Source organism: Macaca thibetana, chromosome X (genome assembly GCF_024542745.1).
Source record: "Macaca thibetana thibetana isolate TM-01 chromosome X, ASM2454274v1, whole genome shotgun sequence".
Classification (NCBI taxonomy): Eukaryota; Metazoa; Chordata; class Mammalia; order Primates; family Cercopithecidae; genus Macaca; species Macaca thibetana.
The window spans coordinates 84,772,950-84,790,596 of NC_065598.1; the positions used below are offsets into that span (position 1 = coordinate 84,772,950).

Here is a 17,647-nt window from a genome sequence, read left to right on the forward strand (position 1 = left end):
CATAAACCATATATGGAGTTACCAAAATTTAGCTAAATTAATAAGTGACACAGAACTACTTGTATAATTATCATCAGCAAAAGACAATTATTGCCTCATCCTGTACCATACTCCACTGTTAGAAAATTCACGCAAAATACGTGACATGCCTAAGATAATGACAATTGCAAATAGTGCATTTTAATATTAGAAATATGCAGTAGTTAGCCACTACACAAATGTCTGGAAAATAAGAAATCAGAATAGTGTGGGATTATTCAAAAACATAAAAGAAAAAATAAATTCAGCTCAATAATGTAAAGAAAAAAATGTTACTATAGGCTCCCATCAACAATATTTTACATCCACAAATTTGTGGATATTATACATCCACAAATGCTTAATGTATATTATTCTCAACTCTCTTCTACTAACTTAGGAAATCCCCAGGGGTTGTTTCATTTCTGTTACTGAATGAGGCCCTTTTGGCTTCCACACACAAGATTTGTTCTTTCCTTTTCCTGGTATTGCTGGTATTGAGTTTGTGTTCCTCTAAGCTTTACTGTAGCAACCTGATTCTAATGCTATGGCTATTTCACCCAAATTAAGGTACATAGCGTAATGCCTTGTGGTGTGTGTGTGTGAAAGAGCAGCATTTGATTTTGGCTTTGTGTAAATTTGTCTTACCAGTTGTTAGACCTCCTTCATTTTTTTCTGGCTATCGATTAAGATATTGTTGTCCTCTGAGACCAACACTTTCGGTGGGTAACCATTTATTATTTTAAGTTATGATGTGTTTTGACAGTCAACTCAGTGAAGAAAGTTTGTGTCATAAACAAAAATTGATCACCTTTTCTGTATTATTTGGTTCTTAAGTTTCCAACATATATCTCTAAAAGAACTGGATTAAAACAAGGATAGTAGATAGATAGGTGGGTAGGTAGAGATAGATAGATAGATAGATAGATAGATAGATAGATAGATAGATAGATAGGAGATAGAGATATAGATAGACTCTATTATATTCAAAATCACTGCTTAATTGCTTAGCCTAGGCTTAGGTGCTCTGGCTCTGTCTTTGATGTAAATGGTTTCTCATGAAGCTCTTTAGTTTTTTATAAAAATAAACTACTGGAAGAACTTCCTCACAAGATTTCTAGGAATATCATAACATATCTGAATCCTTAGAGATTATATTTTTAGCTCACATTCTATAGCCCTCACAACTAAATGTCGTAGCAGCAATAGACACGAGGAAAAAAGGAAGAAAATAAATATTAGATGCAAAAATACCTAATTAAATAAAATAAGGAAAGCGAATCAACAGTGTAATTTGCTTAGGCTCCTTTTATAGTATTTAGCATGTTCGTGCAAGCTCATACCTGAAAGAGAACGAATGTGCTCACCTGTCCTTATCTGAGGTTTGTCTTTTATTTCTTTATTCTATTACTTCTTTATTTCTGAACTAACAGTTCAATTTTGATGGCACAATTTGAGTCCCAGTCTCTCTCTAGGCCCAATATTGACCCTTTGGTTTAAGAATGTCTTATCACTCACTTTTGACAGTTCCTCCTGGATAGATTCCATCTGTGAAGATAAGAGACACTTACCTCTAATACCTGCTCTGAGTCTCATGGGGCTCACATGTACCAGGAAACCCTCTCATCTTGCCCCAAACCAACAGAAGGTGGAAATTAGAAGTGTGCTGGAGAAATTATGAAAATAAAAGTATGTTGAAAAGTGTCGGCCGGGCGCGGTGGCTCAAGCCTGTAATCCCAGCACTTTGGGAGGCTGAGACGGGCGGATCACGAGGTCGGGAGATCGAGACCATCCTGGCTAACACGGTGAAACCCCGTCTCTACTAAAAAAATACAAAAAACTAGCCGGGCGAGGTGGTGGGCGCCTGTAGTCCCAGCTACTCGGGAGGCTGAGGCAGGAGAATGGCGTGAACCCGGGAGGCGGAGCTTGCAGTGAGCTGAGATCCGGCCACTGCACTCCAGCCTGGGCGACAGAGCGAGACTCCGTCTCAAAAAAAAAAAAAAAAAAAAAAAAAAAAAAAAAAAAAAAAAAAAAGAAAAGTGTCAAAAAAAAACCCCACATTATATTTGGTTATGTAATCAAATAATATATAGCTCCCTATTTTTTGATATTTGAAAGCTAAGAAAATAAAGGAAAATCAGTTCAGAAAACTAACAAAAGGAAGAACAGGAAAATGGTGTAAAGTCTGTAAACCAACCTCATAAAATGGAGCAATCAATCATATATTATCATCATTTAGGGTTACCAGATTTAGCATATAAACATACAAAATACCCACTTAAATTTAAATTTCAGATTAACAACATTTTTATTAAAAATTTATGGGGGGCTAGGCATGGTGGCTCACACCTGCAATCCCAGCACTTTGGGAGGCCAAGGCAGGCGGATTACGAGGTTAGGAGTTGGATACCAGCCTGACCAATGTGGTGAAACCCCATCTCTACTAAAAATGCAAAAATTAGCCATGCATGGTGGCGGGCACCTGTAGTCCCAGCTACTCGGGAGGCTGAGGCAGAACAATTGCTTGAACCTGGGAGGCGGAGGTTGCAGTGACCCAAGATCGCACCACTGCATTCCAGCCTGGGTGACAAAGAGAGACTCTGTCTCAACAACAACAACAAAAAGTATCCCTAAACATATTTTATCATATTTTGTACATATTTATACTAAAGTATTGTTTATAAGAAATTCAAATTTTACTGGTATCTTGTATTACATCTGGCAATCCTGTCTTCACACTGTTTCAATATTGGGCACACTGCATATAGTTAGGATTTTGCGTGTGATAAGGCAAGAGTTATAAACTCATGGGTGTTGCCAGCCTTAACTCTTTGCCTGTCATCTAAAGAAGATTTCAAATTTGCCATGTCAGTTATTCCCTCCCCCTACAGTCTGAAGAGGGTTCTAGGTTGCTAGGTTTCCATGTTTTGTGGGCATTGTGATGCAGTCAAAAGGGCTGTGAAAGAGGGATAAGTGGAGAGGCAGAGGGCAGAAGAAAAGGGGTCAAGAAGGCAGGATCCCGTGAAGCACACCTTTCCAAGGATTTTGACGAATGAGAATGAAGATAAACTGTGAGTTGATAGTGAAAGGGAAAGCATAAGAGATCTTAATAAGTACTTCTTAGCTTGTGTATCCATTTTAGAATATATTTAAGAAATATTTTTAAAGTTAGCTTTGGTTTCTTGATTTATCATTTGTTGATGTAGATACTATTCTGAGAGTTGTCCCTCTGGGTAAGGGATTTAAGATGTTCACATATGTTTGATATGAACATATACAGAAAAGTTCCTGGTTTCATTTGTCACAACATTTTGAGCGATGGAATCATTTTAAAGTGAAATTAACAAATTTGAAAGAAACAGAAGATAAGGTCCCTCAATTGAGGAAATTAGGGTATGGTGGAGATTTCTTGCCAGTCATGAGTGCATGGGAATCAGAAGGCATGTGTTGGTTGAAGCTCTTCCATCTGAGGTGAAGTGAAGTTGTGTGTTGGAGGGGTTTGTCAGCAGGTAAAGATGGGACATTTACGTAAATAAGTTTGACTGAGCTTATGAGTCATTAATGTAATTTAGTGTAAAATATTTAAAGTTTTGTTGGAAGTAATACACGTCTTTCTCCAGAGCATGTGGACATTGGAGGATACAGTATAAATAGAATACAAATAAACTACTTTCAATATAAAGAATAATCAAAACTGATTTAGAAAGATTCAAAACAGTCAGGTTCTTTTAAAACTCCATATATATCTTTTGAATTTCAACAGGTCATTATGTACAAGTCTTAATCAGAAGAGAATATTTGAAAACACAACCCTGGTATTTAGAATAAAGTGTAATATTGTGCTTCCTCAGGGCCCTGATTATCAACTCAAAAGTCATTTATTTTAAGGATTTTAAACATTATAATTTTAAAAACTATCAGGCACATACATCTACATTTATCTTTGTGGAAAAATGATTTTGGTTTTCGGTATAATAAACAGTGAAATGTTCTCTGTGTGTGTGTGGGTGTGTGTGTATGTATGTACATACACTGAAGCATTTTGGTTTATTTTTAATATATATTAAAATTTATATTTAATGTATATATATTTTAATGTTTATATTTAATACATATATTTATAATGCTCTATGTAAATGAAGTATAGAACACCAAATACTTTAAAAATACCAGAAAACAGAAGAAAATAGCAGACTCGGTGGTAAGCACAGTCATTTGGCTGAGTTATTTAAAAAAAAAATGATTAAATAAGAAAGACATATGACTCTTGGCTATTTCCAAACCTATGCCCAGACATTAAATAATAAAGATTGAGAGGTTTGACAGAATACATATAACCTTCTTGTGCAATTCCAGGGAGCGTTTATCTTTTAATGAGTAATAATAACCTTAATGTATAGCTTTGTGATGTAATTATATTTCAGAAGGCAATAAGCTTTTAGATATCACATACATTATGTTTGTTGAAAAACCAGTCTTAACATAGTTGAATGACATAAATATATGAGATAAATATACGAGTATATTCACAATGAACACTGAATATTTCTTATATACAATCCTATTCAGAATGTAGAAGGGAACAATGAATCTCATAGTTATCCTGAAATGTGGAAGTGAAAGATTCTACCAAACAGCAGAGCAGCATAGATGCTTTTCTTGGGGAAAGAAGGTGCAGGAGTTATTTTCTCCTTTCTTTTATAAAAATATCTTGATTTGTTTTCAGGGTGCATCTGACAAGCCTTAGATGACCGCCAGCAACTTCAGTTCTCACCAAATTTCTAAATTTCGGCCTTACCGAGAAGCAGCCAGTCATACTATCCTCAAATTTTGTGAGTTCAATTTACTTTAGAAAGCCTCTAAAATGTAGACTCTGTTTATTGTTTTACCTTGATGCTAACTACTGATGCTGAGATGTTTATGTAGAGAGATTTTCTAATTGCCAATATTAAAAACATAAAACTCAGCAAAGCTTAGCAAGGACCCAAAAATATGCCTGTGAAATGATCAGAGTGTGTGAGGACTCTGAAGAAGAAAGTAAAACAAAAATAGACTAGAGAATGGAGAAATGAGTGTTGAGAAAAACGTATATTTAAATGTTAGAGTTTTACAATGCACGTACAAAGTAACATAAATAAAGATAAATAAAGCAGGATAAGAAAGTATCACATAGTAACAGAAGCAAAAGAATGACATACTTAAAAGCTGGGGGGAAATGAAATGTATACCACTCCATGACTCAGAAACAGCACAAGACAGACAAAGATACAAGATAAACTTTAATTGTGATCACTATTATTGGTGTATCAGAATGCTTGTGATTTTTGGACACTGATTTTGTATCCTGAGACATTGCTGAAGTTGCTTATCAGCTTAAGGAGATTTGGGGCTGAGACAATGGGGTTTTCTAAATACACAATCTTGTCATCTGCAAACAGAGGCAATTTGACTTCCTTTGTTCCTATTTGAATGCCCTTTCTTTCTTTCTCTTGCCTGATTGCCCTGGCCAGAACTTCCAGTGCTCTGTGGAATAGGAGTGGTGAGAGAGGGCATCCTTATCTCGTGCCAGTTTTCAAATGGAATGCTTTCAGTTTTTGCCCATTCAGTATTATATTGACTGTGGGTCTGTCATAAATAGCTCTTATTATTTTGAGATACGTTCCATCAATACCTAGTTTATTGAGAGTTTTTAGCATGAAGAGGTGTTGAATTTTGTCAAGGGCCTTTTCTGCATCTATTGAGACAATCCTGTGTTTTTTGTCATTGGTTCTGTTTATAGGATGAATTACCTTTATTGATTTGCATATGTTGAACCAGCCTTGCATCCCAGGGATGAAGCCAACTTGATCATGGTGGATAAGCTTTTTGATGTGCTGCTGGATTTGGTTTGCCAGTATTTTATTGAGGATTTTTGCACCGATGTTCATCAGGGATACTGGCCTGAAATTCTGTTTTTCTGTTGTGTCTCTGCCAGGTTTTGGTATCAGGATGATGTTGGCCTCATAAAATGAGTTAGGGAGGAGTCCCTCTTTTTCTATTGTTTAGAATTGTTTCAGAAAGAATGGTACCAGCTCCTCTATGTACATCTGGTATAATTTGGCTGTGAATGTCTGGTCCTGGACTTTTTTTGGTTGATAGGCTATTAAGTACTGCCTCAATTTCAGAACTTGTTAATGGCCTGTTCAGGGATTCGACTTCTTCCTGGTTTAGATTTGGGAGGGTGTGTGTTTCCAGGAATGTATCCATTTCTTCTGGATCTTCTAGTTTATTTGTGTAGAGGTGTTTACAGTATTCTCTGATGGTAGTTTGTATTTCTGTGGGATCGGTTGTGATATTCCCTTTATCACTTTTTATTGTAGCTATTGGATTCTTTTCCTTTTCTTCTGTATTAGTCTGGCTAGCAGTCTATCTATTTTGTTGATCTTTTCAAAAAGCCAGCTCCTGGATTCATTGATTTTTTGAAGGTTTTTTTGTGTCTCTATCTCCTTCAGTTCTGCTCTGATCTTAGCTATTTCTTGTCTTCTGCTAGCTTTTGAATTTGTTTGCTCTTGCTTCTCTAATTCTTTTAATTGTGAGGTTAGGGTGCCGATTTTAGATCTTTCCTGCTTTCTCTTGTGGGTATTTAGCGCTATAAACTTCCCTCTAAACACTGCTTTAGCTGTGTCCCAGAGATTCTGGTTTGTTGTTACTTTGTTCTCATTGGTTTCAAAGAACTTACTTATTTCTGCCTTAATTTCGTTATTTACCCAGTAGTCATTCAGGATCTGGTTGTTCAGTTTCCGTGTAGTTGTGCAGTTTTGAGTGAGTTTCTTAATCTTGAGTTCTAATTTGATTGCACTGTGGTCTGAGAGACTGTTTGTTATGATTTCCATTCTTTTGCATTTGCTAAGGAGTGTTTTACTTCCAACTATATGTTCAATTTTAGAGTAAGTGTGATGTGGTGCTGAGAAGAATGTATATTCTGTTGATTTGGGGTAGAGAGTTCTGTAGAGGTCTATTAGGTCTGCTTGATACAGAGCTGAGTTCAAGTCCTGAATATCCTTGTTAATTTTCTATTATTGACAGTAGGTCACTACCTTCAATAAAAATACATGGATGCAGCTGGAAACCATCATTCTTAGCAAACTATCACAAGAACAGAAAACCAAACGCCACATGTTCTCACTCATAGGTGGGAACTGAACAATGAGATCACTTGGACTCAGGAAGGGGAACATCACACACCGGGGCCTATCATGGGGAGGGGGGAGGGGGGAGGGGGGAAGGATTGCATTGGGAGTTATACCTGATGTAAATGACGAGTTGATGGGTGCAGCACACCAACATGGCACAAGTATACATATGTAACAAACCTGCACGTTATGCACATGTACCCTACAACTTAAAGTATGATAATAATAAATTTAAAAAAAAAATTTAATGTATAGGACATTTACAAGCTCAACAGATTTCATATTTTTAATGCTGTTAGAATTGCTTTCATTTAAATTTCTGATTGTTTGCTCTTAGTTTATAGAAATATGATTTGTTCTGATAGTTGAATGGTGATTACAAGAGGCTGGTGGAGGCAGTTAGGTGGGGAAAGGGAACATGATCGAAGTTTCAGTAAGAGAGGAAGAATAAGTTTTAGTGAGCTATTGCACAAAATGGTGAGTGTAATAACTAATAATGCATTGCATATTCCAGAATTTCTAAAAGAGTAGATTTTAAAATGTTTTCACAACAAAAAAATAAATATGTGAGATGATGGATTTGTTAATTAGCTTGATTTAATCATTCCACAATGTAAACATCACATTATACCCTATAAATACATATATTGTCATTGTCGGTTAAAAATAAAACTGTAAAATGAAAAAAAACAAACAAAAAAAGAAAAGTCATCACCCTTGAATTAATATTAAACTCTGAAAAAATAATTGAAGATTAAATTGAAGGGAATAGTGAGCATGAGATGCTAAAAGTTCAGGAGTATTGGAACAGAGAAAGCATATTGAGTGAATAGAGGAAAAAGTTGGTTAAGGGAGATGGAGTCAGATTGTAGAGGGTCTCTGAAGACTGCAATTATGAGATAAGGTTCCACGTAATTCTACATCTTTAAATCCTGCTAACTTATCCATATATTCTGCCTATGTTAACTCATAAAAACTAGCCATGAAAAATAAAAACCACATTAGTCAATTTCTCAAACTCCACCAGATTTCTTTTCAGCCCACTTGCATTCGCCTTTCTCCACCATGGACTTCAGTTAGAATGTTCCCTGCCCTTAATTCTGCTCTGAAGGAATCTGCCAAGTTGATTGTTCAAAGTCCTCTCGTAGAGCAGAATTGGAAGCACAGAGTTCGGAGTACTAGGGTACACTGAAAGCGTTTGCGCAGGTAAAAGACATAAAGAAAGTAAAAAGTACGAGGAGAGAGGGGTGACAGGAGAGTGGTGAGTGTAGTTTGCCATCAGTGAAATCTGCCACTATCAGTAGTAAAGCAAGCATGAGGTAAATTTCAGCTTGACTAGTGCTGAGGCATTGAGAATGAACAGAAATTGGTGAATTTGGAAGATATTTTAATAAATGAACTCAGAATTTGAATTTCACTCATCAGCTTCCTACTTTCTTATCTACCCTACTTTCCCTTTTCATGATTCACAATTGTACTTCTTTGTACAGACATTACTTTTATTTTATCTATTTTAATTAATTATTTATTTATTTATTTAATTTATTTTGAGATGGAATCTTGCTCTGTCACCCAGGCAGTAGTGCAATGGCATGATCTCAGCTCACTGCAACCTCTGCCTCCTGGGTTCAAGCAATTCTCCCATCTCAGTCTCCTGAGTAGCTAGGACTACCAGGCGCCCACCATTATGCCCAGCTAATTTTTGTATTTTTATAGAGACAAGGTTTCACCAGGTTGGTCAGGCTGGTCTTGAAGTTTTGACCTCAGGTGATCCGCCCACCTCAGCCTCCCAAAGTGCTGGGATTACAGGCATGGGACACCACGCTTGGCCTAGATGTTACTTTTAAAAAGGTAGGTTTTTAAGAAAAGTAAAAATTACAGGGGAAGAACGGCTTGTACCTTATACAAATTCAACCATATCATTTTCATTTTCACATAGGTCTTAATTCTCTTTTAAATATATACACTTATAATACCTTCCTCCTATTTCAGCCCCGTTTTAAATTCTCAGGTAGGTAATTGAGATCCATCTTATTCAATGAAAATTATTTATAATTCACCATCTGAAAGGAAATAATCGGGCCTTCTATCCAGAACTAAATGTGTTCTAGTGCATAGGGTATATACCTAAAATAGCCAAATGAGAGGTTATGTTGTTCCAAGTTTATTCAAATTCCATAACTAAGTTATGAGAAAACATATTTAATAGGAGGCTTACATTTGCTCTCAGTTTTCACTTTATTCTGTGGGTTTGTGACTCTGATACAATATTTATAGTTGTGAGAAGGCACAGAAATAGCACATTCACAGGCTTTTTGCCATGACCAAAGAACTGACTTCTTATAAAATGGAACATACATACATGTAGTAAATCTTTGTCTTCTTTCTCATAAATAGAACCCAGGATGAGTTCTCCTACTAAAGAAGGAAGTGATACAGCTGGAAATGCTCACAAAAATTCTGAAAATGAGCCTTCTAATGACTGTACTACAGACATAGAGTCTCCATCTGCTGATCCCAATATAATCTATCAGGTAGAAACCAACTCAATAAACAGGGAGCCAGGCACAGCAACCTCCCAGGAAGATGCTGTTCCTCAAGCAGCAGCAAACACTGAGCTCGAAACAGAGATCCAAAAAGATCAACGAGAAGAAGATATAAAAGAAGAGCCTCTTCTCCTTCAGATACCCATTCCTAGAAAACTGATCTCTCTTATGTCAGAATTAGGAAGAGGTAACTATCTGAGAATCCTCCTAGTGAAAATTGACCAAAACAAGCCCTTAAATGATAGATCAAAATCTCACTCAGAGAAAGCTGAGATGAAAGCAAACAATTGCCCCGTAAATCGCAAAATTCGTTTTCGACTTTCAACTTCATGGAGAGTCCCATTTATTAACAATCATGAGATAAGAAGTATGATTCTCCGTCTGCTATGTGAGAGATATTTCTCTCAGGCTGAAGAATGTCAGGATACTATGTGGGTAAAGCAAAATTATATAGCATGTCTTTACCGTCCAAATAGTTTCACCCATCACGAGAGAACCGTAATATTTAGAAGGCCTTTGAGGGTGCGCTACCACCGTCCCCTCACTGAGAGAATGACATCAGGAAAATTTTGCAAATCAACTGACATGAAAGGGAAATATAGATTCCGTGCTATTGTGAGATCTGTGCTCTTTGTGTCACATGTGCAACTTCAAAGTCTTTTTAATAGAAAAGGTTTTGTGGATATATTGAGATACAACCATACCAGGAAGGTTATGATCATAAGCACCAATAATGGTTGGAAATACTTTTGTCCCATCTGTGGAAGGCTTTTTAACACTTACTTCGAATTAAGACGTCATTCATGCCGCTCTCCTGGGAATTAAGTTAAATTGGGGGTAAATTCATTTTAAAATGTAACTTCTAAAATTCATAATTTGACTACTAAAGTAAGACAAAATTGCATGAACATAAATTTTAGTATTATTAGAGGGAGAGGCAGAAAGAAACACAAACTAATAGTAATTCTCAGCAAGAAATACCTATGGCGAGAGAGGAAACCTCTGTTTATACTTTGCTTTTACAAGTACATCATTGAAATATCAGACCCGTCATCTATACTGAGTCAGCAATTGAACCAAGTAAATGTTTTCACTGTCTTAACATCAATTTTGGTAGATATAACTATTGTTAACATAAAAGACTCCAAGTTAACAGGATCCTGACTAAGAGAGCAAAGATATGTTGGAGGGCCAAAGTTCTACCAGGTGTTTCCAGAGATTCTGCTAAATGTAATATCTGAAATGTTCTCCATATATTCAATAAAAACCAATTTGAAGAGACATAGAAAGTTGTATTGTATATTTGTAATTAGATAAAAATTCCTATGTCTGGAATAAAAAGATTCAACATACTATAAATACAGAATACCTGGGTCATTTTGATGATACAAAATAAAAACAAAACTCATAAAAAAGCATTTGATAGAAGTGAAATAATTTGAAGTAAAAGTGAACAAATATTAAATTGATACTGCATAACTGTAAATCTTTTTGCTTGTATAGCACATTCACCATTGCTCACAATCATCACCCAAATTTTACCTTCCCCTCCATACAACATGCACAAATGTCTACACATATTTAAGATGTTCCTTATCTTCTTCTTGCAGCTCAAACATCTGTTTCTTTTATTTGATCTGCATACTCAAATATTAAAATTAGAATCTATAACTACACCTCATATTTTTACCATATCTTATATTTAATATGTAATGAATATAGGAATATAATATGTAATACATATGCAATGCATGTATTTTATATAATATGTATGTATTATATAATACAACTTATACTTTGAGTACCCATTATATGTGAAGCACTATGCCAGCATAATTTTATGTGTTAGTTAATCTTTGCAACAATCTTAAATTTTTTAATTTTCATGGCATGATTAAATGTATGGAAGGAGTTTCTAGAAAATTGAATGACTTTACCAGGTCACAGAGTAAATGCATGCTATTGCCACTGCATGATATAATATAACTGGAATTGAATAGAACACTTTTGGCATATTATGCCTTATTTAATATGTATGCATTTATATTTGAAATAGCATATAGAATTTATTTCATCCATGGATATGCTGTATTATAGAAATTCTAAACTTGAAGCAGAGGATACTTAACCTACATCTACAACAGGTCAAATTTGTTCATCTGGAGGAAAATTTGATGCTTCCAGATACCATTATTCAGTGTGAGCAATGGATTGGATTAAACAATTAAACAAAGACAATTCAAAAAACTGAATAAAATATTTCTCCATTAAAAACATATTAGACATCATTTTTATCTCATTTGCTCTTGAATATGAAACATAATTTTACATAAATATAAGCCATCGGGTAGAAACTAACAAAAATAAAAAAGAAACATTCTTCTTTTTTTCACTTTTCCTAACTAGGGATGAAAGAAAAATAGCACTTGCTATTTAAAAAACGGGTTTTAACACTGACATATTACCATCCACAGAATCAATATATTTGCTGGTAAACCTCCACAGAATTTGAAAACATAATTTGAATGCAGAAAAAAAGTTTAACTCGATAGTATTTACATTTTCACATTTTTTCAAAATTACAAAGACATCTATTTAGCTAAAACTTTAGAAATGACATATTAAAATTAGAATTAAGTCAGAATGGAGAAATTCGAAAAATGTAAACTAAACAATTCTAGATTTATCCTTCTCTAGCAGCCCACTTGAAAGATTTTCATAAGTACCAAAGTGGAGGAACCATGCTTTTGCTTAAAAAAAAACATGAATAATTCAGTCCAATGTTCAAAAAAATAAAGTGTTCTATTTTTTACTTTATTTATTCATTTTTTTTTTTCTGAGACAGAGTCTCACTCAGTCGCCGCCCAGGCTGGAGTGCGGTGGCACGATCTCGGCTCACTGCAACCTCCACCTCGTGGGTTCAAGTGATTCTCCTGCCTCAGCCTCCCTAGTAGCTGGGATTAGAGGTGGGTGCCACCATACCTGGCTAATTTTTGTCTTTTTATTAGAGACAGGGTTTCACTATGTTGGCCAGGCTGGTCTCAAACTCCTGTCCTCAAGTGATCGACCCACCTCTGCCTCCCAAAGTGCTGGGATTACAGGCATGAGCCACGGTGCCTGTCTCTGTGTTCTATTTTTTCTTTAATTTACAAATCAACTCAACACTTTACAGATATCTTTATTTTTTCTTAAAAATGTAGGAACGAGCATGTATATTTATGGTTATATTAATAATTTTCATAATTGTTTCACTTATTTAAATAAAATATGGGTATAAGATACTTTATTTCATATTTACATAGTAACTAGCATCTAAAATATTAGCTTACTTTTAACATGACAATGACCAGAAAATGATATACTCAACACAAAGTAGAATACATTTTTTAGGAGAAATAAATTATAGAACCCTGAAGATGGCAGCCTTTTACTATTTTAATGTTCTCAATTTTTTACTGGTTAGAATTTAAAATTATATTTCGAAAGTTTATCTTACAACAAAGTTTTTTTTGTTTGCCTCCTATCATTTCAGTGTCATCAGTGCATTGTATATCTCCTCATAAATTATGTTTTAGACATATTTAACCAGAAGAATTTCAGGTTTATGGAAAAATCAGACTGCCTCACATGTGTGATAGTAATTTTATTCTGGCTTATGCAAGATACCTTAAAAGTTAAATTGAAAGCATGAAAGGCATTGAGGGAAATTTTCCAAAATTATGTTTAAAAAGTGAATTCCCAAACAATTTTTGATTTTATTCTCACTCTTAATGGGCCTACTTATTGTTTGATACCATTAGTTTTACATAGAGCCAATACTGGATAATTCAATCAATAGAAATAAAGGGACAGATAGAGTAACTGTCTATGACGTGTGATTTTTGGATTCCTTGTTGCATCAGGGTTTGGGATAAAAGCCCACAAACTGTGGACTTATGCACTAAGAATCCAGCACTATAGTTATTCATATCCTATAAAACAGACTTTAATAATTAGACTTCTATTATTTAGTGTTCAAGTTTAATATACATCAATATGCGAAAATATAGTCTGTAGTTATTTGCTCAATTGTCTATTTGAAATGAAAACTATTTAGATCATTATATTAAATCAACCCATACATTTTATTAAAATGTTTGAATAGCATGACGCTAACAACTAATATTAATTTTATAAAACTTTCTTTTTTGAAACAGTAAAACTTGAGGAACCAGGCATTTACAATTTATTGTATCTAGTACCCAGCTAGGAAATAAGAACCAGTTATTGTGCACTAAAGTGATGATTAGGGTTATCTATGGATTTGATAAAGGATTATTTACTCTTCTTGTCCTTGCTGTATTCTAATTACCTGGGTTCGGGAAGAGGAAAGGAAACATCAGCCTAAACATGGTTCAGATCTGAAAATCTCCAACTTTTCTAAGACTCATTATAGCCCATGCTAGTGAATGGGTAGGTAGGTAGAGAAAATGTGTCATGTTGTTGCTACACGTCTTGTGAAGAGACACTGACAGCTTTTGATCCAGTCTTTTAATGGGTATTTGTATAGCAAACAACCTCGGAAGCTGGAGATACTGTCTCCCTGCTGGACCCAAGGGCAGAGGATAGATTTCTTTCCTAACCAGTATAATAAAGATAATGTCTCCTTCAAGGGCAAAGGTTGGGCAAGTTTGCAAGCAGCCCCCTTACATGATTGATAGTTTCCTAAGCTCTAGGTTCCTCGTGTGTGACACGAACTCACTGTGTGTAGTATTTACCTGTGCCACTCTGCGTTACCCTTATGTGACTTGAAGAGCAAGAGAAATCAATGCAAATATGAAGGTCATGCTGCCTTCTCTGCCCCTTGAGTAATCAAGTCCTTTCTCTCTGACCCAGTGTCCCATGTCTTTTGAAACTGCAGCAAGTTAACTTGTTAGCTGACAAGCAGGATAAAATGTCAAACCGATCATCATTTTTGATATTGGAAAGAGAGCTGGGTGAATAAAATTCCATTAAACAATTTTTATTATTTTTTACTAAATGACATTTTCTATTCTTTCAATAGACTCAAACTACACCATCTTTTGAGAGCTTAACATTATTAGCTGGGATAAAGTATTTGTGTGAATGTCTAAGCACACAGCTTAATGAAAGAAATACTGGGATAATTTTGAAATCTCTCATTCTCAGCTTCATGAAAGAGCCACTTCTGTGAATGGAGGAAGTTACATATCTGTCTCGCTTCTGAATCTGTGCTTATAGAATATAAACTAACTTATTATGAGAAAACTATCTTCTGCTAGATATTCTCATGATAACACTCGCTCCTTCTTAGTAACACCTAGAAGTACCTGACAGTCAGAATAAGAACGACACAAAAATAAAAGCAAGCAAGTGACTTGCATTATTTAACTGAGAGACACTAGGCTACTTATTAATTAATAGAGAGTAGAGAAAATTAGAAGTTCAATATTGATATGTAAGTTACTAAAAGATTTCAAAACATTTGGAATTGCATGGCATTTTGGATCTTTAAGCATTTGGCTGTTTGTCCTTTCAGTTATTCCTGATGTTTTACTGGATTTTTTCAATAAAGATGCTATAATTCAAAATATCATTGCACAAATAACATAAAAAGTATGCACTATGTGAAAATTTGAAACTGTACTTATACTATAAACATTTTTAAATGATTTCACTTAGGGAGTGATTATATCAACAGACAGTATGGAGTAACAACAACAAATACATATTCTCAATATATTCTTCATAGAATAGTTATGCTGTTGAATAATCTATAGAATCTAGTCTTTATTATAAACACATATTTGTCCAGGGAAATATGAGTCATTCATTTGTCCAAATATGTATCTATTTGTATATTTATATATGTACATATACACGTACACACACATATACACACATATATATGTACACACATATACACACATATATCTACACACATATATACACATATATGCACACACATATATACACACATATATGTACACACATATACACACATATATGTACACACATACATATATACATACACATATGTACACATATATGTACACACCTATGTACACATATATATGTACATACACACACACATATATAGAAAGAATCATATATATTTGCTTTATCTTAGACTCTGAGACAATTGATGATATTAAAAACAAACCATACAGAAATAGGCACGGCGACTCCTGTCTGTAATCTCAGCACTTTGGGAGGCTGGCAGGAGCATCATTTAAGCCCAGGAATTTGAGACCAGCATGGGAACCATAGGGAGACACAAAATAAAAAATAAAAACGAGCACCAGAGTGAGACATAAAATAAAAATAAAAATATTATATAGGGGTGGTGGCACATGCCTGTGGTCCCAGCTACTCAGAAGGCTGAAGTGGGAGGACCCCTTGATCCCAGGAGGTTGAGGCTGCAGTGAACTGTAATTGTGTCACTGCCCTCCAGCCTGGGCAACAGAGTAAGACCCCATCTCCAAAAAAAAGCATAAAAGAAATTTTCAAAAAAATCTGTTAATGAAAAGAAAAATGAGGACATGGTTTTGTAGTGGATATTATGATATGCTACTCAGATACTCTTCTTAAAAATTGAGACCCTCATTGCCCAAACATCAAGAATTGTTGCCTTCTGAATACAGTGGAATCCCTAATAATTGCTTTGAACCAAGGGAACTGTCACTCACAAGGTTACATTTCTTTTCAGGGCCAGCACACCTCCAGTTACTGGCCAACGATAGGGTGAAAAACTTGGCCACCTTGCCTCATTTTAGAACATCTCTGAAGTGCCACCTCAACTCCAGCCCCCACCCCCAAAATTATCTAAAGACTTTTAAGTCCTTTATGTTCAAACTCCCGCTATGAGTAATCCTGCTTCTTTCACATTCACAGTTGTTCTTGCCCATGGCATTTCCCTTTCCTCAAATCATACTAAAGGTAAGTCTCTACTCAGAGTCTTTTTCCTAGTGAAACTGATCCGAGACAATTTGTAACAAAGAAAAGAGGCAAGAAAAATTAACAGACACAGACAGAAATAACACAACCTAACGTCAAAATCATTAGCTTGAATGTGATTAAGAGGCATAGACAGTTGTTTTAATAAGAGTAAATCACCTGGGAAATCTGTGTTGAATGAAACAGAAGAGGAAAATGGATAATCACTAACTTTAAACATCATAGCTACAAGGTTAAAAAAAAAAAATTAAGCTATCACAGGCTTTTGTAGATGTCACTAAAGACTATTTCAGACTGAGCCTTTTGTTCTTATTTGGACATAAAATAGTGCATCCTTTACACTTGGAACACATTTAGAAAATTATATATTATATATCTGGATAGATATACACAACAGTGCGCATTTCTCAAGTACACTACATTAGAACAACTTGGGTATCAGGGAATATATATATATATATATATATATATATATACACATACACACACACACACACACACACACACACATATATCAGATTCACTGTTCCTCACAAGAAAGAAGAAATAACAGAAAGTTTTCCCTCACAAAATTTCCCTCCCAGAAATTATTCTCTACATCCCTCATCCATGTTAGGTTTGAAATTGGACAGACTTTCTAGCAATTTAAAAATTACCCATGATACTGTTTCTTCATCTTTTTCTCACTCTTTTTTTCTTATCTATATTGTATCTCTTTCCTGAAAATGAGCTACAAATAAAAGAGTACCCTAAAAATCCCCCAGCTTTGTGGAGGAAATGGCAGATGTAACTTGAAGCTTCAATTTTCTAGTCCTATATATGTAATCCTAATATATTTAATTATTAAATCTAAACTTTAGAAGGAAAAGTAATTAGCTTTACTGAGTCTTTGATAAATGTATAACACTGTCAGGCACTTTAAAAAATAGTATTTGCCAAATTCAATGAATTGCG

At 34.9% G+C, this 17,647-nt stretch overlaps 1 protein-coding gene across 1 annotated transcript; it reads left to right on the forward strand.

The window, feature by feature from the left end:
* The first annotated feature begins 2,978 nt into the window (after positions 1-2,978).
* On the forward strand, positions 2,979-10,624 carry CPXCR1 (CPX chromosome region candidate 1). Its single transcript, XM_050775829.1, has 3 exons — positions 2,979-3,089; positions 4,745-4,850; positions 9,588-10,624. Exon 3 carries the CDS (start codon positions 9,596-9,598, stop codon positions 10,559-10,561), a length of 966 nt encoding a protein of 321 aa, XP_050631786.1. The 5' UTR covers positions 2,979-3,089; positions 4,745-4,850; positions 9,588-9,595; the 3' UTR covers positions 10,562-10,624.
* The last annotated feature ends 7,023 nt before the right edge of the window (positions 10,625-17,647 follow it).

Coding starts and splice junctions, on each gene's coding strand:
- CPXCR1 (XM_050775829.1), top strand. CDS start 9,596: ATGAGTTCTCCTACTAAAGAAGGAAGTGATACAGCTGGAAATGCTCAC.